The sequence below is a fragment of the Peromyscus maniculatus genome, chromosome 8 (genome assembly GCF_049852395.1).
Source record: "Peromyscus maniculatus bairdii isolate BWxNUB_F1_BW_parent chromosome 8, HU_Pman_BW_mat_3.1, whole genome shotgun sequence".
Lineage (NCBI taxonomy): Eukaryota > Metazoa > Chordata > Mammalia > Rodentia > Cricetidae > Peromyscus > Peromyscus maniculatus.
Window position 1 is genome coordinate 52,320,364 of NC_134859.1, and position 14,828 is coordinate 52,335,191.

At 46.5% G+C, this 14,828-nt stretch overlaps 1 protein-coding gene across 1 annotated transcript in view; it reads right to left on the reverse strand.

Annotated features, from left to right (window-relative positions):
- Positions 1–14,828, reverse strand: part of Glp2r (glucagon like peptide 2 receptor) — a 57,676-nt gene that overhangs the window by 19,630 nt on the left and 23,218 nt on the right. Inside the window, exons 7-10 of the mRNA XM_006973504.4 lie at positions 12,810–12,969; positions 11,865–11,925; positions 10,986–11,055; positions 3,337–3,425 (exon numbers count right to left, since the gene is read on the reverse strand). Of these exons, the coding sequence (XP_006973566.3) occupies positions 3,337–3,425; positions 10,986–11,055; positions 11,865–11,925; positions 12,810–12,969 (380 nt within the window). The remainder of the gene's footprint in view (positions 1–3,336; positions 3,426–10,985; positions 11,056–11,864; positions 11,926–12,809; positions 12,970–14,828) is intronic.

The window sequence follows — 14,828 nt, forward strand, 5'->3', positions numbered from 1 at the left end:
ATGGTTTTTCCCAGCGTCTTAACCTACCCTTGCCCAGATCAATGCCACCCAGTGAGGCTGTAAAGGAACACATTCACCATGGTCCAAGAAGGAAGCCCCATGTGCTAGTCACTAGAGCATCAGATCAGTGGTCCTCTGCTCTGGCTGTCTATCAGATTCTCCTAAGAAGGCTCTAAGAAGCCCACACAGTAAGACTATGCCACGCTTCCTGAGTGAACTACTCAGTGGTGGGGCCCACAAGGCTATGTTTTGAGCCAGCTCTCAGCAGATGCTCACAGCAGCTAAATTGGGCAACTATTAGGAGTCACTGAGGGTCTAGAGCATGGTGAAGGTCCCAGGGAAACATGGTGGACTTTGCCATGGGTACAAAGCCATAGGCATCAGCCTTTGGGTCTCATGGGACCATGAGATGGCTGCTGGCTGATTTTATGTCAACTTGACACAAGTCAGAATCATTTGGAAAGAAGGAACTTCAACTGAGAATACACTCCCACCAGATTGGGCAAGGCATCATTTTTTGATTGATGATTGATGTGGGAGGGTCCTGCTCACTGTGGGCGGTGCTACTCCCAAGCTGGTGGTTCTGGGTGCTATAACAGAGCCAGCTGAGCAAGCCACGAGGAACCAGCCAGTGAGAAGCCCTCTTCCATGGTCTCTGCATCAGTTCCTGCCTCTGGATTCCTGCCTTGAGTGTCTCCCCTCTGCCCTGACTTTCCAACATGATGAGCTACAACTATAAGATGAAATAAACTCTTTCTTTCTTAGTAAGGGTTTACTATTGCTGGGAAGAGACACTATGGCCAGTTCTTATAAAGGAAACATGTGACTGAAGGGCTCCTTTACAGTTTCAGAAGTTCAGTCCATCACTGCATGGAGCATGGTGGCATGCAGCAGGCATGATGCTGGAGAAAATAGCTGAGTGTCCTACATCTTGTAGGCAGCAGGAAATCTACTGACTGTCACAATGAAGGAAGCTTGAGAAAAAGACCTCAAAGCCTGCCCGCACTGGGACACACTTCCAGTGGAAGGTGTGGCCCGGATTAAAGGTGTGCCCTCCAGCCTCGAGGTCTGGATTAAAGGCATGTGTCATCCAGCCTCCTCCGAGACGACCCCACTTCCGCCAACAAGGCCACACCTCCTCATAGTGCCACTCCCTAAGAGCTTATGGGGGCCAAACACATTCAAACTACCACACTCCCCAAGTTGCTTTGGTCATGACACTTTATCACAGTAACAGGGTCCGTAGCTAGGATCACACTCAACTTCCCTCCTTCTGTCTCCTTCAAGTCTTTGCCTCTGTGCAGTTCCTGGAGGTGCCCTGCTGGTCAGAGCTCTGGCTTGTCAAGGGGGTGGCACTCCTTGAGCGGACTCTGGCAGCTCTGCCTGTTCTCGGGGCTCCACCCTGAGAACAGTGGTGTGAGGGGGCTGAGCCTCGGGACAGGGGCCAAAGAGGCTGCCTGACCACTTGGAGTCTGGACCAGAGGCGCCACGAGAGATAGCATGACTCCCTGGGGCCCAGACCAGGCCAGTTCCCCAAGGCTAAGGGTTTCTGTCAAATGTTTGGATGAAAGCCCTCAGGAGTGGTTCTAGTATATATATGCTCTTTCCTGAATTGGGTAGGGTTACTCTTCTAGCTCTGTTAGAGTAAGAGTCTTGGGATGATGGGCTCAGGGTCTGGGTCTAGAGTAAATGCTCCGTATCTGATTAAATTGGCTGCCATAAACAATGTTCTTTAGCTGTCACAATTCATAGGAGATGGGTCTGCCACAACACTCCCTTTTTAGACTCCAGAAAACAGAGCGTGGGGCCAAGATTACTTAGGGTCAGTGAGGGAGCTGTGTGTGGCCAGCCCCTTTCCTCCTGTCCGCTCCATATCATTGTCTCAGATACCGCTAATGTAGCACGCACGCTCCTAAGGCAGCATGGTGGCGCCCACATCACACTCACCTTTTGTCACCTCCCACAAAGCATTCACCTCTGATCATTGCCCAGTCACATGGTTTTTCCCATTCATTCCTTATTCACTCATTCATTTTTACAGCAGTTCAGTGTTCAATAAAAGCCTATCATCTGACTCTTATTAGGTAGGGACACTTGTCACTACAGAGAACTAAAGGTGAGATCCCACAGAGGTAAGTCATGAAGAGAAGGGAACTGTGTAATGAATGTATTTCTGTGGATTCTAAGCATTTCCTGCCTCAGATCCTCCCACCTGGAAGACAACACAAACTGCCCTTCATACCAGGCTTTCCAGCTCCATAAACCACGCGGCAGTTTGAGTGAAAATGGCCCCCATGGGCTCATCTGTTTGAATACTTGGTCTGCAGCTGGTGGAATGCTTGGAAAGGATTAGGAGGTGTGGCCTTGTTGGAAGAGGTGTGGCCTTGTTGGAAGAGATGTGGCCTTGTTGGAAGAGGTGTATCACCAGGGGTGGGCTTTTAGGTTTCCAAAAGCCCACACCATTCCCCACATCTCTCTTTCTGCCTCGTGCTTGTAGCTCAGGATGTAAGCACTCAGCTACTGCTCCGGTGCCATGCCTGCCTGCTTGCTGCCATGCCTCCTGCCATGGTGGTCATGAACTTTATCCCTCTGAAACTGTAAGCCCCCAGGAAACTCTTCCTTCCATACGTTGTCTTGGTCATGGGGACTCACCACAGCAATAGAAAAATAACTAAGGCAACCATTTGTTTTAATGGGCTCCTAACAGGGGGATTAATTCGTCTTTGACTGCTCACCACTTAAATCACTGCCACGAGGTTAGAAGGGCTGAGTCATTGGCAAAAGCCCCATCTGTAACTCCAACACCTCCCCAGAAGGGCTCTCCTCTGTCCCCTCACTTGAGGTGACAAATATCTGAACACAATCTGTGTGTTATGCTTTGAATGTGAAATGTCTCCGCCTGTTTAAATCCTTAAGCCTCGGCTGGTGGTGCTCCTGTAGGAGCTTGTAGAACCTCTCTGACACGGGGGCCTACCTGGTAGACATAGAGATGAAGAGACCGGGCATCAAAGGTTATATCCCAGCCTCATTTCTCTCCCAAGCGCTCTGCTTCCCGATCTGCTGAGAAGTGATGATGACGTCCACAGGCTGTCACCACCATGGATGTGAGCCGCTCCCACCGCCGCCGCCGGGCCTTCCCAGCCCTGGCGGACTACACTCCCTCACACGGTGAGCCAGAGTATGTGTTTCCTCCGGCAAGCTGCTTCCTGCCCAGTATTTGGTCGCAGGCATGATAACAGTACGGAACACACTGTTGTGCCCTTCCCATCACATGGGCGACACCAACAACAGTCAAGATAACCTTGGATTGCCAAGCGCTGGCCTGGGGCCACTCACCTGTATTTATAGTCTCTGAAGCACATCTGATGGGCTTTGAGCTTGGAAATGAGAAGCTTGAGAATTTTGAGGAAGATGAAGAAATTGACCTTGAAAACAAACAAACAAACAAAAAATACAGGTAAGTAAGGGGTGGATGTCACACGCTGTGGATCTCAAGGTCATCCTGGGTGTGCCCATCAGCTCCTCGTCCATGTGAACCAGGGGCACGTTGGCAGTTAGCTGGTGGCACAGGACATGTCTACGCTAGTCCCCGTTGTCCCAAAGACTCTTAGAACTGAAAGTCTGGGAGGGAACCTGGAGTGTGATTTAGTTCATGCTCTCTCAGGGAGGGCCTCCACTCAGCACTCTGAGAAAGACAAACACGCATCATTATTAATGAACACTTATTGACTACTTACCACCCAGTCTTTGGCCTAAGAACCTTCCACACAACTCTCTGAAGTTGTCACAGTTATTTATTTTTGTCCCCATAAGACCTTGAGGAAGCACAGCAAAGAGGGGATGCACACGATACCGAAGCGTTTGGACCTAGGCAGTGACTGAGCAGCTGATTGTGACCGGAGCTAACAATGCTGTCTTCCCTTCGACGGAACTGTGCGCTCACTCTTCTCAGTCAAGAACTGTAGGGTAAAAGGTCGGAGCCCACCTCTGGGCTTGAAAACCTACCAAACCCCACTCATCCCTGAGCACGAAAACCCACCAATCCCTGAGCCTGCTCTAGCTCAGGACTTGAAATCTCCTTAGTCCCCACTGTGGTGGTATTGTGTTCCTCAAAATATTATGCACCCTAATAAACCTATCTGGGGTCAAAGAACAGAACAGCCACTAGATACAAAGGCTAGAAAATGGTAGCACTCATGCCTTTAATCCCAGCATTCCAGAGGCAGAAATCCCTCTGGATCTCTGTGAGTTCAAGGCCACATTGGAAACAGCCAGGCATGGTGACACACACCTTTAATCCCAAGAAGTGAGCCTTTAATCCCAGGGAGTGATGGCAGATAGCAGAAAGGTATATTAGGCGTGAAGACCAGGAACTAGAAGCATTTGGCTGGTTAAGCATTTGGCTGGTTAAGCTTTTAGGCTTTTGAGCCACAGTTCAGCTGAGAGCCATTCTGGATGAGGACTCAGAGGCTTCCAGTCTGAGAAAACAGGATCAGCTGAGGAACTGGCAAGCTGAAGTAGCTGTGACTTGTTCTGTCTCTCTGATCTTTCAACATTCACCACAATATCTGGCTCCAGGTTTGATCTTATTAATAAGACCATTTAAGATTCCTGCTACACCCCACCCTGGAAAACCCCTCCCCCAAGAAACCCTGTATAAGCCTGTCTCCTGCTCAGATCCCCGCTGCTTCTCTCCCAGGCAGAGGCAGCCATCCTCTTGTGTTTTTCCCAATAAATCTCTTGCATGAGGTTTGTTGTGTGGTGTGACCTTGTGGTATTCCTTGGCTCTTGACGGCCAGCATACCTTTCCCTTCAGAGTCGTAACACAAGAACTATGGCCTTCTTGGTGTCTAACTCGAGGTCTGCAGTGGGACTCACTGGAGAGTGTATGTCTTCCACTCTGGGGTATTTCCTATAACTATCACAGAACGAGCAAATCTAGCCTTCACTGCCAGCTTTGACAGAAACGATAAAATATGTCTGAAATTCCTTATAGTTATTTTTAAAAAGAGACCCTGAGCCATGTGGTGGTGGTGGTGGTGGCGGCGGCGGCGGCGGCGGCGGCGGCGGCGGCGGCGGCGGCGGTGGCGGCGGCGCACACCTTTAATGCCAGCACTTGGGAGGCAGAGATAGGCAGATCTCAGTGAGTCCGAGGCCAGCCTGGTCTACAAAGCGAGTTCCAGGAAAGGCGCAAAGATACACAGAGAAACCCTGTCTCGAAAAACCAAAGAGAGAGAGAGACAGACAGACAGACAGACAGACAGACAGACTCTGGTCTCCTTCCCCCACTCTCACCTTGTGTGTGCATTAGGTTTAATTACTTGTAGAAATGAAAAGAACATGCAAGAAGTGATATCTCGTGATTTCTGAGTAGGGACTAAAAAAGGAAGTTCTTATATTCTCTCTCTCTCTCCCTCTCCCTCTCCCTTTCCCTCCTTCTCTGTCCCTCCCTCTCCCTCCCTTTCCCTCCTCTCCCTCTTTTCCTCTCCCTTCACCTCTGTCTGGATTGCTCAGTCTAGGGGAAGCCAACCACCACACTGTGAGAAGAGTCCCTCAAGGGAGAACCAAGTCTCCCAGCCAACAGCCCACAGTGCTCCACAGCCACGTGTGTGAGCCTTGGGAGATGCTCCTCCAGGCCCTGTCAAGCCTTCATGTGGCCTCATTTCTGGCTGATATTTTGACTCAGGAGAGATCATGGGTCTGCTGGACTGGAGAAAATCAAGCAGTTGAGTGCAGGCTAAGTGTGAACATGATACTGAGGGCCGAGTTTGTGAGGAGACTGGAGAGGCAGGGCTGACCAGTGAAGCTTTTTCACGGTCATGCTGAAGGCCCTGGGTTTTCTTATGAAGGTAGAGAACCAGGGATACATTTTTAACAAGCATCTGACTTGATCAGATCAGAACATTTATTTTTCAGGAAGACAATATTTAGCAGCAGTGAGGGGGAATGATTAGACGTGGGTAAGTCTTGAGGAAGGAGAGCAGCTGGAAGGCAGTTTCCAAGTTCCTGGGGAAGATGATGGACAGGCGAACTCAGGCCTGGAGTTTCAGTGATAACGGAGCCTTTGAAACTACAAAGTGTGCATCAAATGCCCTTTGTTACTGGTTGGATGTGAGACCAAAGATGACCTGACAGTTCAAAGTAGCCCTCTACTGTGTGATAGTGCCATTCACCCAGAGAGGGACCACGTGTGGAGGAAGAGCTTTGGTGATGCTAGAAGAAGGGTGTGTCTGAAAGCTTCAAACATAAGAGATGCCTAAGGCAGATGGAGGGTGCCGGTTTTGGTGGCAGATGTTTTCTAAGATAGAAAAGGTTCAATAAGACTCACGTGCAAAGGGAGAAGAGCTGACAGAAAGGGCAATGAGGTGACAAGTCACGGACTAAAATCTCCACAACTGTTGATCTAGCACACTACAAATATCCCTAAAATTCCTACAGACTGAAACACATGCTACAGAATGCAATATATATATATATATATATATATATATATATATGTGTGTGTGTGTGTGTGTGTGTGTGTGTGTGTGTGTGTGTATATACATATATATATATACACAGAATGCAATATATATATACCTTTTATGTGCTTCCCCTGGACTCAATGCTCAGTGCTAAAAAGCTAGAGTTTCTAAAACATAAACCAACAGGAATGAAGGCAGATCCCAGCCAAAGGATATTTAGCACCAGAAAATTTTAAAAATTCAAATGAAACATAACCAAGTAATTTTGTCCCTTTTAATGGGGTATCTGCTTTTCATCACAACGAGAAAACACTGTGTGCTTGCCTTAGTAACCTGTAGAACACTGGCCCTTTTCTGACACGGTAAGCTTAATGAGGAAGATGGATCTTTGAGGCGAGGGACTGCAGTTGGACCGTCTCCTAGGAAATGAAGGGCCTGTGTATCTGCACCTCCCCGTGTCTCCCAGAGACCAGACAAGAGAAAATGAGCATCAGCCTGTGGCCACAGGAAGGAAGCACCTCCCCACAACCCTAGTGGATCATCATCCCCGGTTACCATGGAGTCTGGGCTCCTCCAGGTTTCCAGAGGTCTCGAGTCGGCAGCCACATTTGGATGGTGGGTTCTTCATTCTTTCATTCATCGTCGGAGAAGGTGATAAATGAGGAACGTTTTCAAGAATAAAGCTAACTCCCCTAGGAATTTGTGACCAGATAAGAAACACTCCCCTAGGAATTTGTGAATAGACAGGGAACATCTGGAACCTCAAACATATAAAACTCTCTTCCAGGGCTTAGACACCACAGTTGCTTTTGCAGATGTTACCTTCTTGGTAACATGTGTTCCGCGCCCTAGCATCTGTATACAGATGTGGGCCTGCAGGTTAGCAGTGGTAATTTCTAACACGGCAGGTGCTCTGGGGCAGACTTGACATACCAGCAATCTCTTCTACCGGCCAAGTCCTGGCTCTTTTGGCCTGCTATATGGATGAAAGTGATGATACTTCTAAGGCTCCTCCTTCAGGCCAAAACATACCTTCCCCAGGGATCCCGCTGAAATGCATGTGCTCTGTAGAAGGAATGGCTGAGAGAGCACAGGGAAAGGTCTCCTTCCTTTCATCCAAATGCACTCACTTGCCACGGCACTGAAGCCTCCAGCAAAGGCCTATTGCAGTGGTTGGAGTGAGAAGTGCCCACGCCCCACACTTGGTCCCCTGTTGATGGCACTGTTTGGGAAGGTTATGGAATGTTTTAGGATGTGGAGCCTTGCTACAGGAAGTGCGTCACTAGGGCCAAGCCTTGAGGGTTTACAGCTTCACCCGACTTCCTGTTGTTTCTCCCTGCTTTCCCAGCAGGGATGAAAATGAGGTCAGACAGCTTCGTTTTCCTGCTGCCGGGCTTTCCCTGCCCATTGCCATATCCCTGCCATGATGGACTCTTGTATCACAGCGATAGAAAAGTAATTAATATGCCTAGGATCTGCTTCACTTTCACTGTGAAAAGCAGAAGTGGGGATGCGGTGAAGGTAAACAAAGCCAGACAGGATTTAGCCACAAGGAGCTCCCTAACAGTGCTGTGGTGCAGCGAGGAGACCAAGAGCCGGATTGCGGTGCGTTGTGAGGCTTGTCGGTGAAGGAAGCGGAGGGTTAGAACAGGAGTGGATAAAGGATGTATAAAAGCGACAGTATCACTCCACTTTTCCCTGTAGGACTGGACGAGGGTTTTAGTGGCAGACAATGGGACAAGGCAGGTAGGGAGAATCCCACTTCAACTCTTCAGTGGGTAAGATGTTGGGCAAAGCGGCTGGGATCCGGGGTGTCTGAGACTATGAGCTAATGTCTGAAAGAGCCATAAGTATCATGGGCGCAAGCCTGGATGAAATGTGTTTTGAGAAGCAGTAAGTGGAATTGTTACCCAGTCATCCAACTTAACTTAGTCTATGAATTTATGGAGGCAAATAACTCCTCAGCTTTTCAGTGTCCTCACCAAAACATAAACAAAATAGCATTTCAACTTTGCAGGCTCATTGAGAAGATGAATTGAGTTCATATACTCAAAGCACTTAAGAGTTGGCATTGGTTGGATGTACTCAGTAAATGTTATCAGGCGGTGGTCCTGGTGCCTGGGCAAGGAGGTGGGTGCTGGGACCGCCATGGGGCAGTGTGACCAGAGAGAACAGAACAGTAGAAAGCTGAATGATTGGAGAGGTGAGGGCTCAGGGTCCTGTAAGTAAGACATGTGTGGCCAACTTCTACTTGAATATTCTCTCTCGGCCAAGTCTCCAGTGACAGAGGGGAGATAGCCAACAGTAGGCATACCACTTGCAATTAGGGGGCCCCCATATCCTTAGTGTTCCTACCATTTCTATGCCCATTTTCCCTCTAGGTTACAGCTAGGTTCAAGCAAGGAATTTCCTTGAGTTGTTGATAAACACTAATAATCTTCTACAAAACTTTTTTTTGTTTTGTTTTGTTTTTACTTTCAAGACCCTATCTACATAAAAGAGCTAAAATAGACCACCCAGCTGCCCCTTGGCAATGACATGGAGCACAGTGCTAGATATCCAGTGGTCACTCAGCCTTGGGCAGGAAGATCTTCTACCCAGTCCTCAGTGGAACTCGTCAGTCCTCTGTTGTTAGCCCCCTGCACCTCCTCCAGCTTCTTTAGCAAAGTTCATCCTCACACATCACTGTCTAAATCCCAGTTCCTAAACTGTGGGTCACACCACTGAATGGAGGAAGTCACAAGCACTATCCCTAGCAAAAGGCTTCAAACCACACAGCAACCAAAAACTTAGTTCAAAATTAAATGCATGCATCCAATGTGTTTCTGGCAGCATTTGCCCATGTTACAAGTGGAACTTGATTCAACGTTAGCTCTGAAGACATAACATGGACACTTTCACTGCACACGCCAGGGAATGCTGCCTGAGACACCTCAGCTTAGGTTCAAGACTTGTGTTTTATGAATTGTGTCTTTCACTCTATGTACAAAGCTTTCTTCTCTTAAAGAAACATAACGATTTAATTAAAGAAAAGAGAAAGACTTCACATTTCTCTACCATCATTCTATAACATTGTAAGTATTCAGTCCATTTGCCTTTGGATTGGATAGTTAGAATGTTTGAATTTTTTTTTTTAAAAAAAAAATGCTGTTTGGGAGGATGGAGAGATGGCTCAGCAGTTAAGAGTGTTTGCTGCTCTTCCAGAGGACCCAGGTTCAATTCCCAACACCCACATCAGGTGGCTCAACTGCCTGTAACTCCAGCTCCAGGGGCTCTGATACCCTCTTCTAGCTCCAAGGATACTTGCACTTACACACACACACACACACACACACACACACACACACACACACACACACACACTAATTAAAATCTTAAAAAAAATAAACCTTTCAAAAATTGCTGTTTGAGTTGCTAATTTCAGACTCGTTTTTAAAATTGCTACATGAATTTCAGCTTGGTGTTGGGAAGAATTTTCAACAATTTCTAAAATGGCCCTAAACATACTTCTGCCATTTTGAACTACATATTTATATGAAGCGACATTCTCTATATTAACAATCATAAAATCAAAATGTCTAGCAACTCTGAAAAGCATTGAAAGTGCAGTATCAGATATTGAGCCAAGATTTAATTATTTATGTGAAAACAAATGAGCAGATGGATCTCACTTGCTTTTGTCAAATGGTCAAATTGTGTGTATGCCAAGGAATTCTTTTAAAGCAGATTTCTATTTAATTCACTGTCCGCAGATGTTTGGGTTGTAGCCATATTGTATATGTCCATACAGTTGGGATCCCAAAAAGCTTTGGAAAAAAGAGGTCACAAGTGGGAAGGCTTTAGAAGCACACTTGAAATGGCTATCTGTGTACCTCTAGGCCAGTCAGCTCTTTCCCCTGAAAGTATTCTGCATCATGACAAAACTAAGTCCATCCTTCTCCAGGTGTCTGGAGTAATATCTATTCTACTAGCCATGATTATTTTGTATTAACACTGATTGTACATGTTTCTCCTCTGAAAATAGTTCCTTTGGTTTCCTTCTCCCACTTGCTAACTGGCATTAAGATAAGAGCTGAGCAGGGCATGGTGGCACATATCAGTAATCCCAACGATGAGCAGACCATGGCAGGAGGGCTACCATGAGTTGGAGATCTGTCTCCTCTATGTAGCAAGATCCTGTCTCGAGTAAACAATCAAAAGACACACAGTGATAGTTCCATGGTTTCTTGAGTCTCACAAGACCACAGACAGTCCTTTTCCCTGTCACAGCCCTTCAGTGTAGGATGGAGAGCTGACTTCAAGACCCCATTTAAAGATCCAGAGAGATGGAGGCTTACAGTGTTGCCCCGAATTTAGGTCCTGGACCAGAAGAAGTTTCTAATTTCTCACCCAGCAGAAACTGCTCACATTTCATATGCACAGACCAGAGATTTGAGGAGTTAGGAGGGAGGTGAGGGTTAGAGGGGTGCTCCTGAAGTTGTGGAGCCCAGAGAAGAAACGGATGGATGGGGTGGTCCTTACTGTCACGCAAAGCAGCATGGGTCCTCGGATGATCCACCAGATTTTCTTATTTCCATTTGTTGCCCAGCACCTACGGACAAGATCAGGAGTAGGAGAGACATGGGATGAGGATGAATGTCCAAACTTCATGCCCTATGGAAGAAGGATGCTTGCCTGCCTTCAAGATCAACTGTCTGCCAGCCCATCTCCTAGGAGGAGAGATGAGGGCAAAAGAGAACTATTGACTTCCTACCATGAAATTGCTCTTCAGCATTAGGAGTGCACTGCATGGACCCTTTCACATTTTCCTCCATGTGCATGCAAACAAAACCCCTGGGTTATAGACCCTTATTACTTTACCCAATAGTTGGTTTTCCTTATTTTACATATCACTTACGTACTTAGAAATATATGTGTATATCCATATGTAAATATGAAGGCTGGATGATGGTTATTTGGAGGGAAAAAATAGATCTATTATTTAGGAATAGGCTTAAAACACTTGCTGAGATTCAGTTCCTACAAGTTGGGAGATTCAGACCTAACTTGTGTTTCTTGGTGTGTTTTAGTCTTTGAATTGTATTTCACAATACAGCTGTGCCACATTGTGCACAGCAATTCTTCCATCAATGTGCATCCAGGATGCTGTTTTCTCTCACATGAACAAAGCTATAGCATCTATTCTGCTTCTGTTTCTACACACCCAGCACCATAGCTGGTCCATACAGCATCCTTGATAATTTACATGTGTAACTTATAGGCGTCTACAAGATCTGTCTACACCCCTGTTACACTCTAGAAGGACAACATGGGAGAAATTGCATAGTCTCTTGGGAAGTGTTATGTCATTTCCTATATTTGGGCATCTCTGGGGATTGCTTGTCCAGGTGGATTACCTACCCTGTGTTCTCCAGGTGTGCACGGGCGAAACCCCAGGGGATGACAAACAGCATGGGGAAGGCTGTGTAGAAGACAGAGAAGGGAGTTAAGAGTTGCTTGTCTAGTACTGCCTGCTCCCCACCAGCCTGATGGGGCCTAGCACAATACGTCCAAAGAGTTAAAAACTAAATATAGAATCACAGACTCTGAGAACTCATAAGGCTTAGGGTAGCCCAAGACCAATCATGGATCTACTGTCAGAGAAGCTGGGCCCTGGGGAGAAAAGGTTTGGAACAATTCTTGGGTTTCAGTCAAATTTTTCGTCAGGAATATCAGGGTCCATTTACTTCCTCTGAATCCTGTAACATCTAATTGACCAAGGGCTTATGGAAACCAGAGTTCCCCATCAGAATACCCTGTTCATACTTTTAAGATGAAAATAATAATAATAATAATAATAATAATAATAATAACAATAATTGTTTTTTCAAAAGACTTATTGTCACAGACTGAAGGATCATGTCATCCCAAAATTCCTTTGTCACCACTGTGGTGGTATTCGATAATGGGGGACGTGGGGAAACTAGATTTAGAGACTGGAGGTCTCGTTTTTCTCTCGCTCTCCACCATGTGAGGACATAGCTAAGAGGGCAGTTTTGTGCCCCCGGGAAGAGGGGCCTCACCAGAACACAAGCACACTGAACCCCTAGCCTCCTAAAGCAAGAGAAACCAGTGTCTGCTGCTCAAGCTGCGCAGGTGTTTTGTTATGGCATTGTGAGCAGTCTAATGCAGTTAGAAAGAGGGCAAGAAGGATGCCATCTGGTGGTACCAAAGATCTTTCCATTTTTGCATGTGTGCATTGGGCATACAGAACCTGTGCTTGTGCATGTATGTATGTGTGTATGCACATGCATGTACATGTTCCGATGGGTCCCTGGGAGAGGAGATGGGAGTCACGTCACTCACCCCAGCCCACCACCAGGTATCTGGGCCACAGCCGCCTTTCAGGAAGCACAGTGGGCTCCAGCAGAGCGTGGAGGTAAAGACCTTCCACCAGCAGCCACAAGTGATTGGCCCCCACAAAGTAGTGCAAGAGGACCTGGACGGAGCGGCAGGAGGCGGATATCTGCAGGGACAGAACCTGGGTGAGTCCTGGCATTCTCAACACCTAGATGAGCATGGCCTGCCCAAGTACAAACATGCCCAGGCCTGTCCTCCCCTCTTTCCTGAGCCCTTGCTGACTACCTCAAAGAGGCTGGCAAGAAGGCTTTATGGAGCTTTTAAAGATCAATCTCTTCCTTGACATTCTAGGCTTTCTTTTTCCTTTTGTTTTGTTTTGTTTTGAGACTGGGCCTTATATATCCCAGGTCAGGCTTGAACTTGCTACGTAGTCAAGGATGACCCTGCACTTTTGATCCTCCTGCCTTCTACTTCCTAAATGCTGGGATTACAGGGGTGAGCCACAGCTCCTTGTTTATGTGGTTCCTAGGGAACCTAGGACTTCATTTATGCAAAGTAAGCATCACATGTAGACTTTAAAAAAAAAAGCAAGGTCTGGAGAGATGACTCGGTGGTTAAGAGCACTTATGGCTCTTACAGAGGACCTGGTTTTGGTTTCCAGCACCCATGTGGTGCTCACAACAGTCTGTGTAATACTGGTCCCAATGGATCTGATGCCGTTTTCTGGCTTTTGGGGGCTTCTTCGTGTACCCACACACATGCATACAAAATTAAATAAAGAAAGAAAAAAGGAGGGAGGGAGGAGGAGAGGGAAGAAAGGAGGGGGAATGGAGGGGGGAGAGGGAGGGAAGGAGGGGGAGGAGAAAGGACACAAAATCAGAGAGTTTACCATTAGCAACAGCCCAAATGAAAGCATGGAAGGGCCAGTTCTCTAACCTCAGTTCAACTAGACTAGGAACTGCAATAACTAAATAAATCTTCACACGACTAAAAATCATCACATGGACTTCTTAGGTCCAATAACAAATGAGGAGTGTTTCTTGAACTTAATGTTAAAAAAATATATGGTGTGACAAATTTTGTATTATGCAACTAATATCAATGAGAAGACCTAGAATGAAACTCCCACCCTTAAGTGGAATTATCTGAAGAGAAGATTGAAGATCAGTTACCATAAGCTCTTGTGAGAAAGTTAGAAAAAAAAATGGCAGGTTCAACCCAAAGAAATTCCATGGAAGGAAATAATGAAAGTAGAAATTAATGCAAATGAGAAACATAAACTAAAAAGCTCAATAATGCCAAGAGTTTGCTCTTGGAAAAACCCAAAAGAATTGAGAAAACGTCTGGCTACAAGTATCCAGGTATGAAAGTAAAACAGCAAAGATATAAATAATCAAAAATGAAAATGAAAACACAATTACAGACCCCCACACACACACAACTTGAAGAAAAGCGACATAGAAGGTCATGAGCAATATTATGCCAAGAAACTTGAAAGATTGCATGAAATGTATAGACACTAGAAAAAAATGGAAATTTTGAATATGAGGTCCACGGAGTAAGGGCCCAGTGAGCTGGCTCAGCAGATAAAGGTGCTTGCCACTAATCCTGACCCCCTGAGTTCGAACCCTGGGACCCACATGGTGGGAGATAAGAATCAACTCCTTCTAAGTCTCCTCTACTTTGACCCCGTATGCACTCCTGTATCCACAAATAAATCAATGTAGTATGAAAGACTCATGATCAATCTATGATTCTATAACGTGTGTGTATGTGGTGTGCATGTGTATGTGTGTGTGTGCATTTTCAAATGTGTGGATTCATGTGTATGTAAGGGGTCGTGTGTGTGTGTGTGTGTGTGTGTGTGTGTGTGTGTGTGTGTGTGTAGAGGTGAGAGGTTGACACTAGCAATCTTCTTTGATTGTGCTACACTTTATGTATTGGAGCAGAGTCTCTCACTTGGACCTAGAGCTTGCTGATCGGGCCAGCCTAGCTAGCCAGCTTGTTCCAGTTCTCCCCATCCCC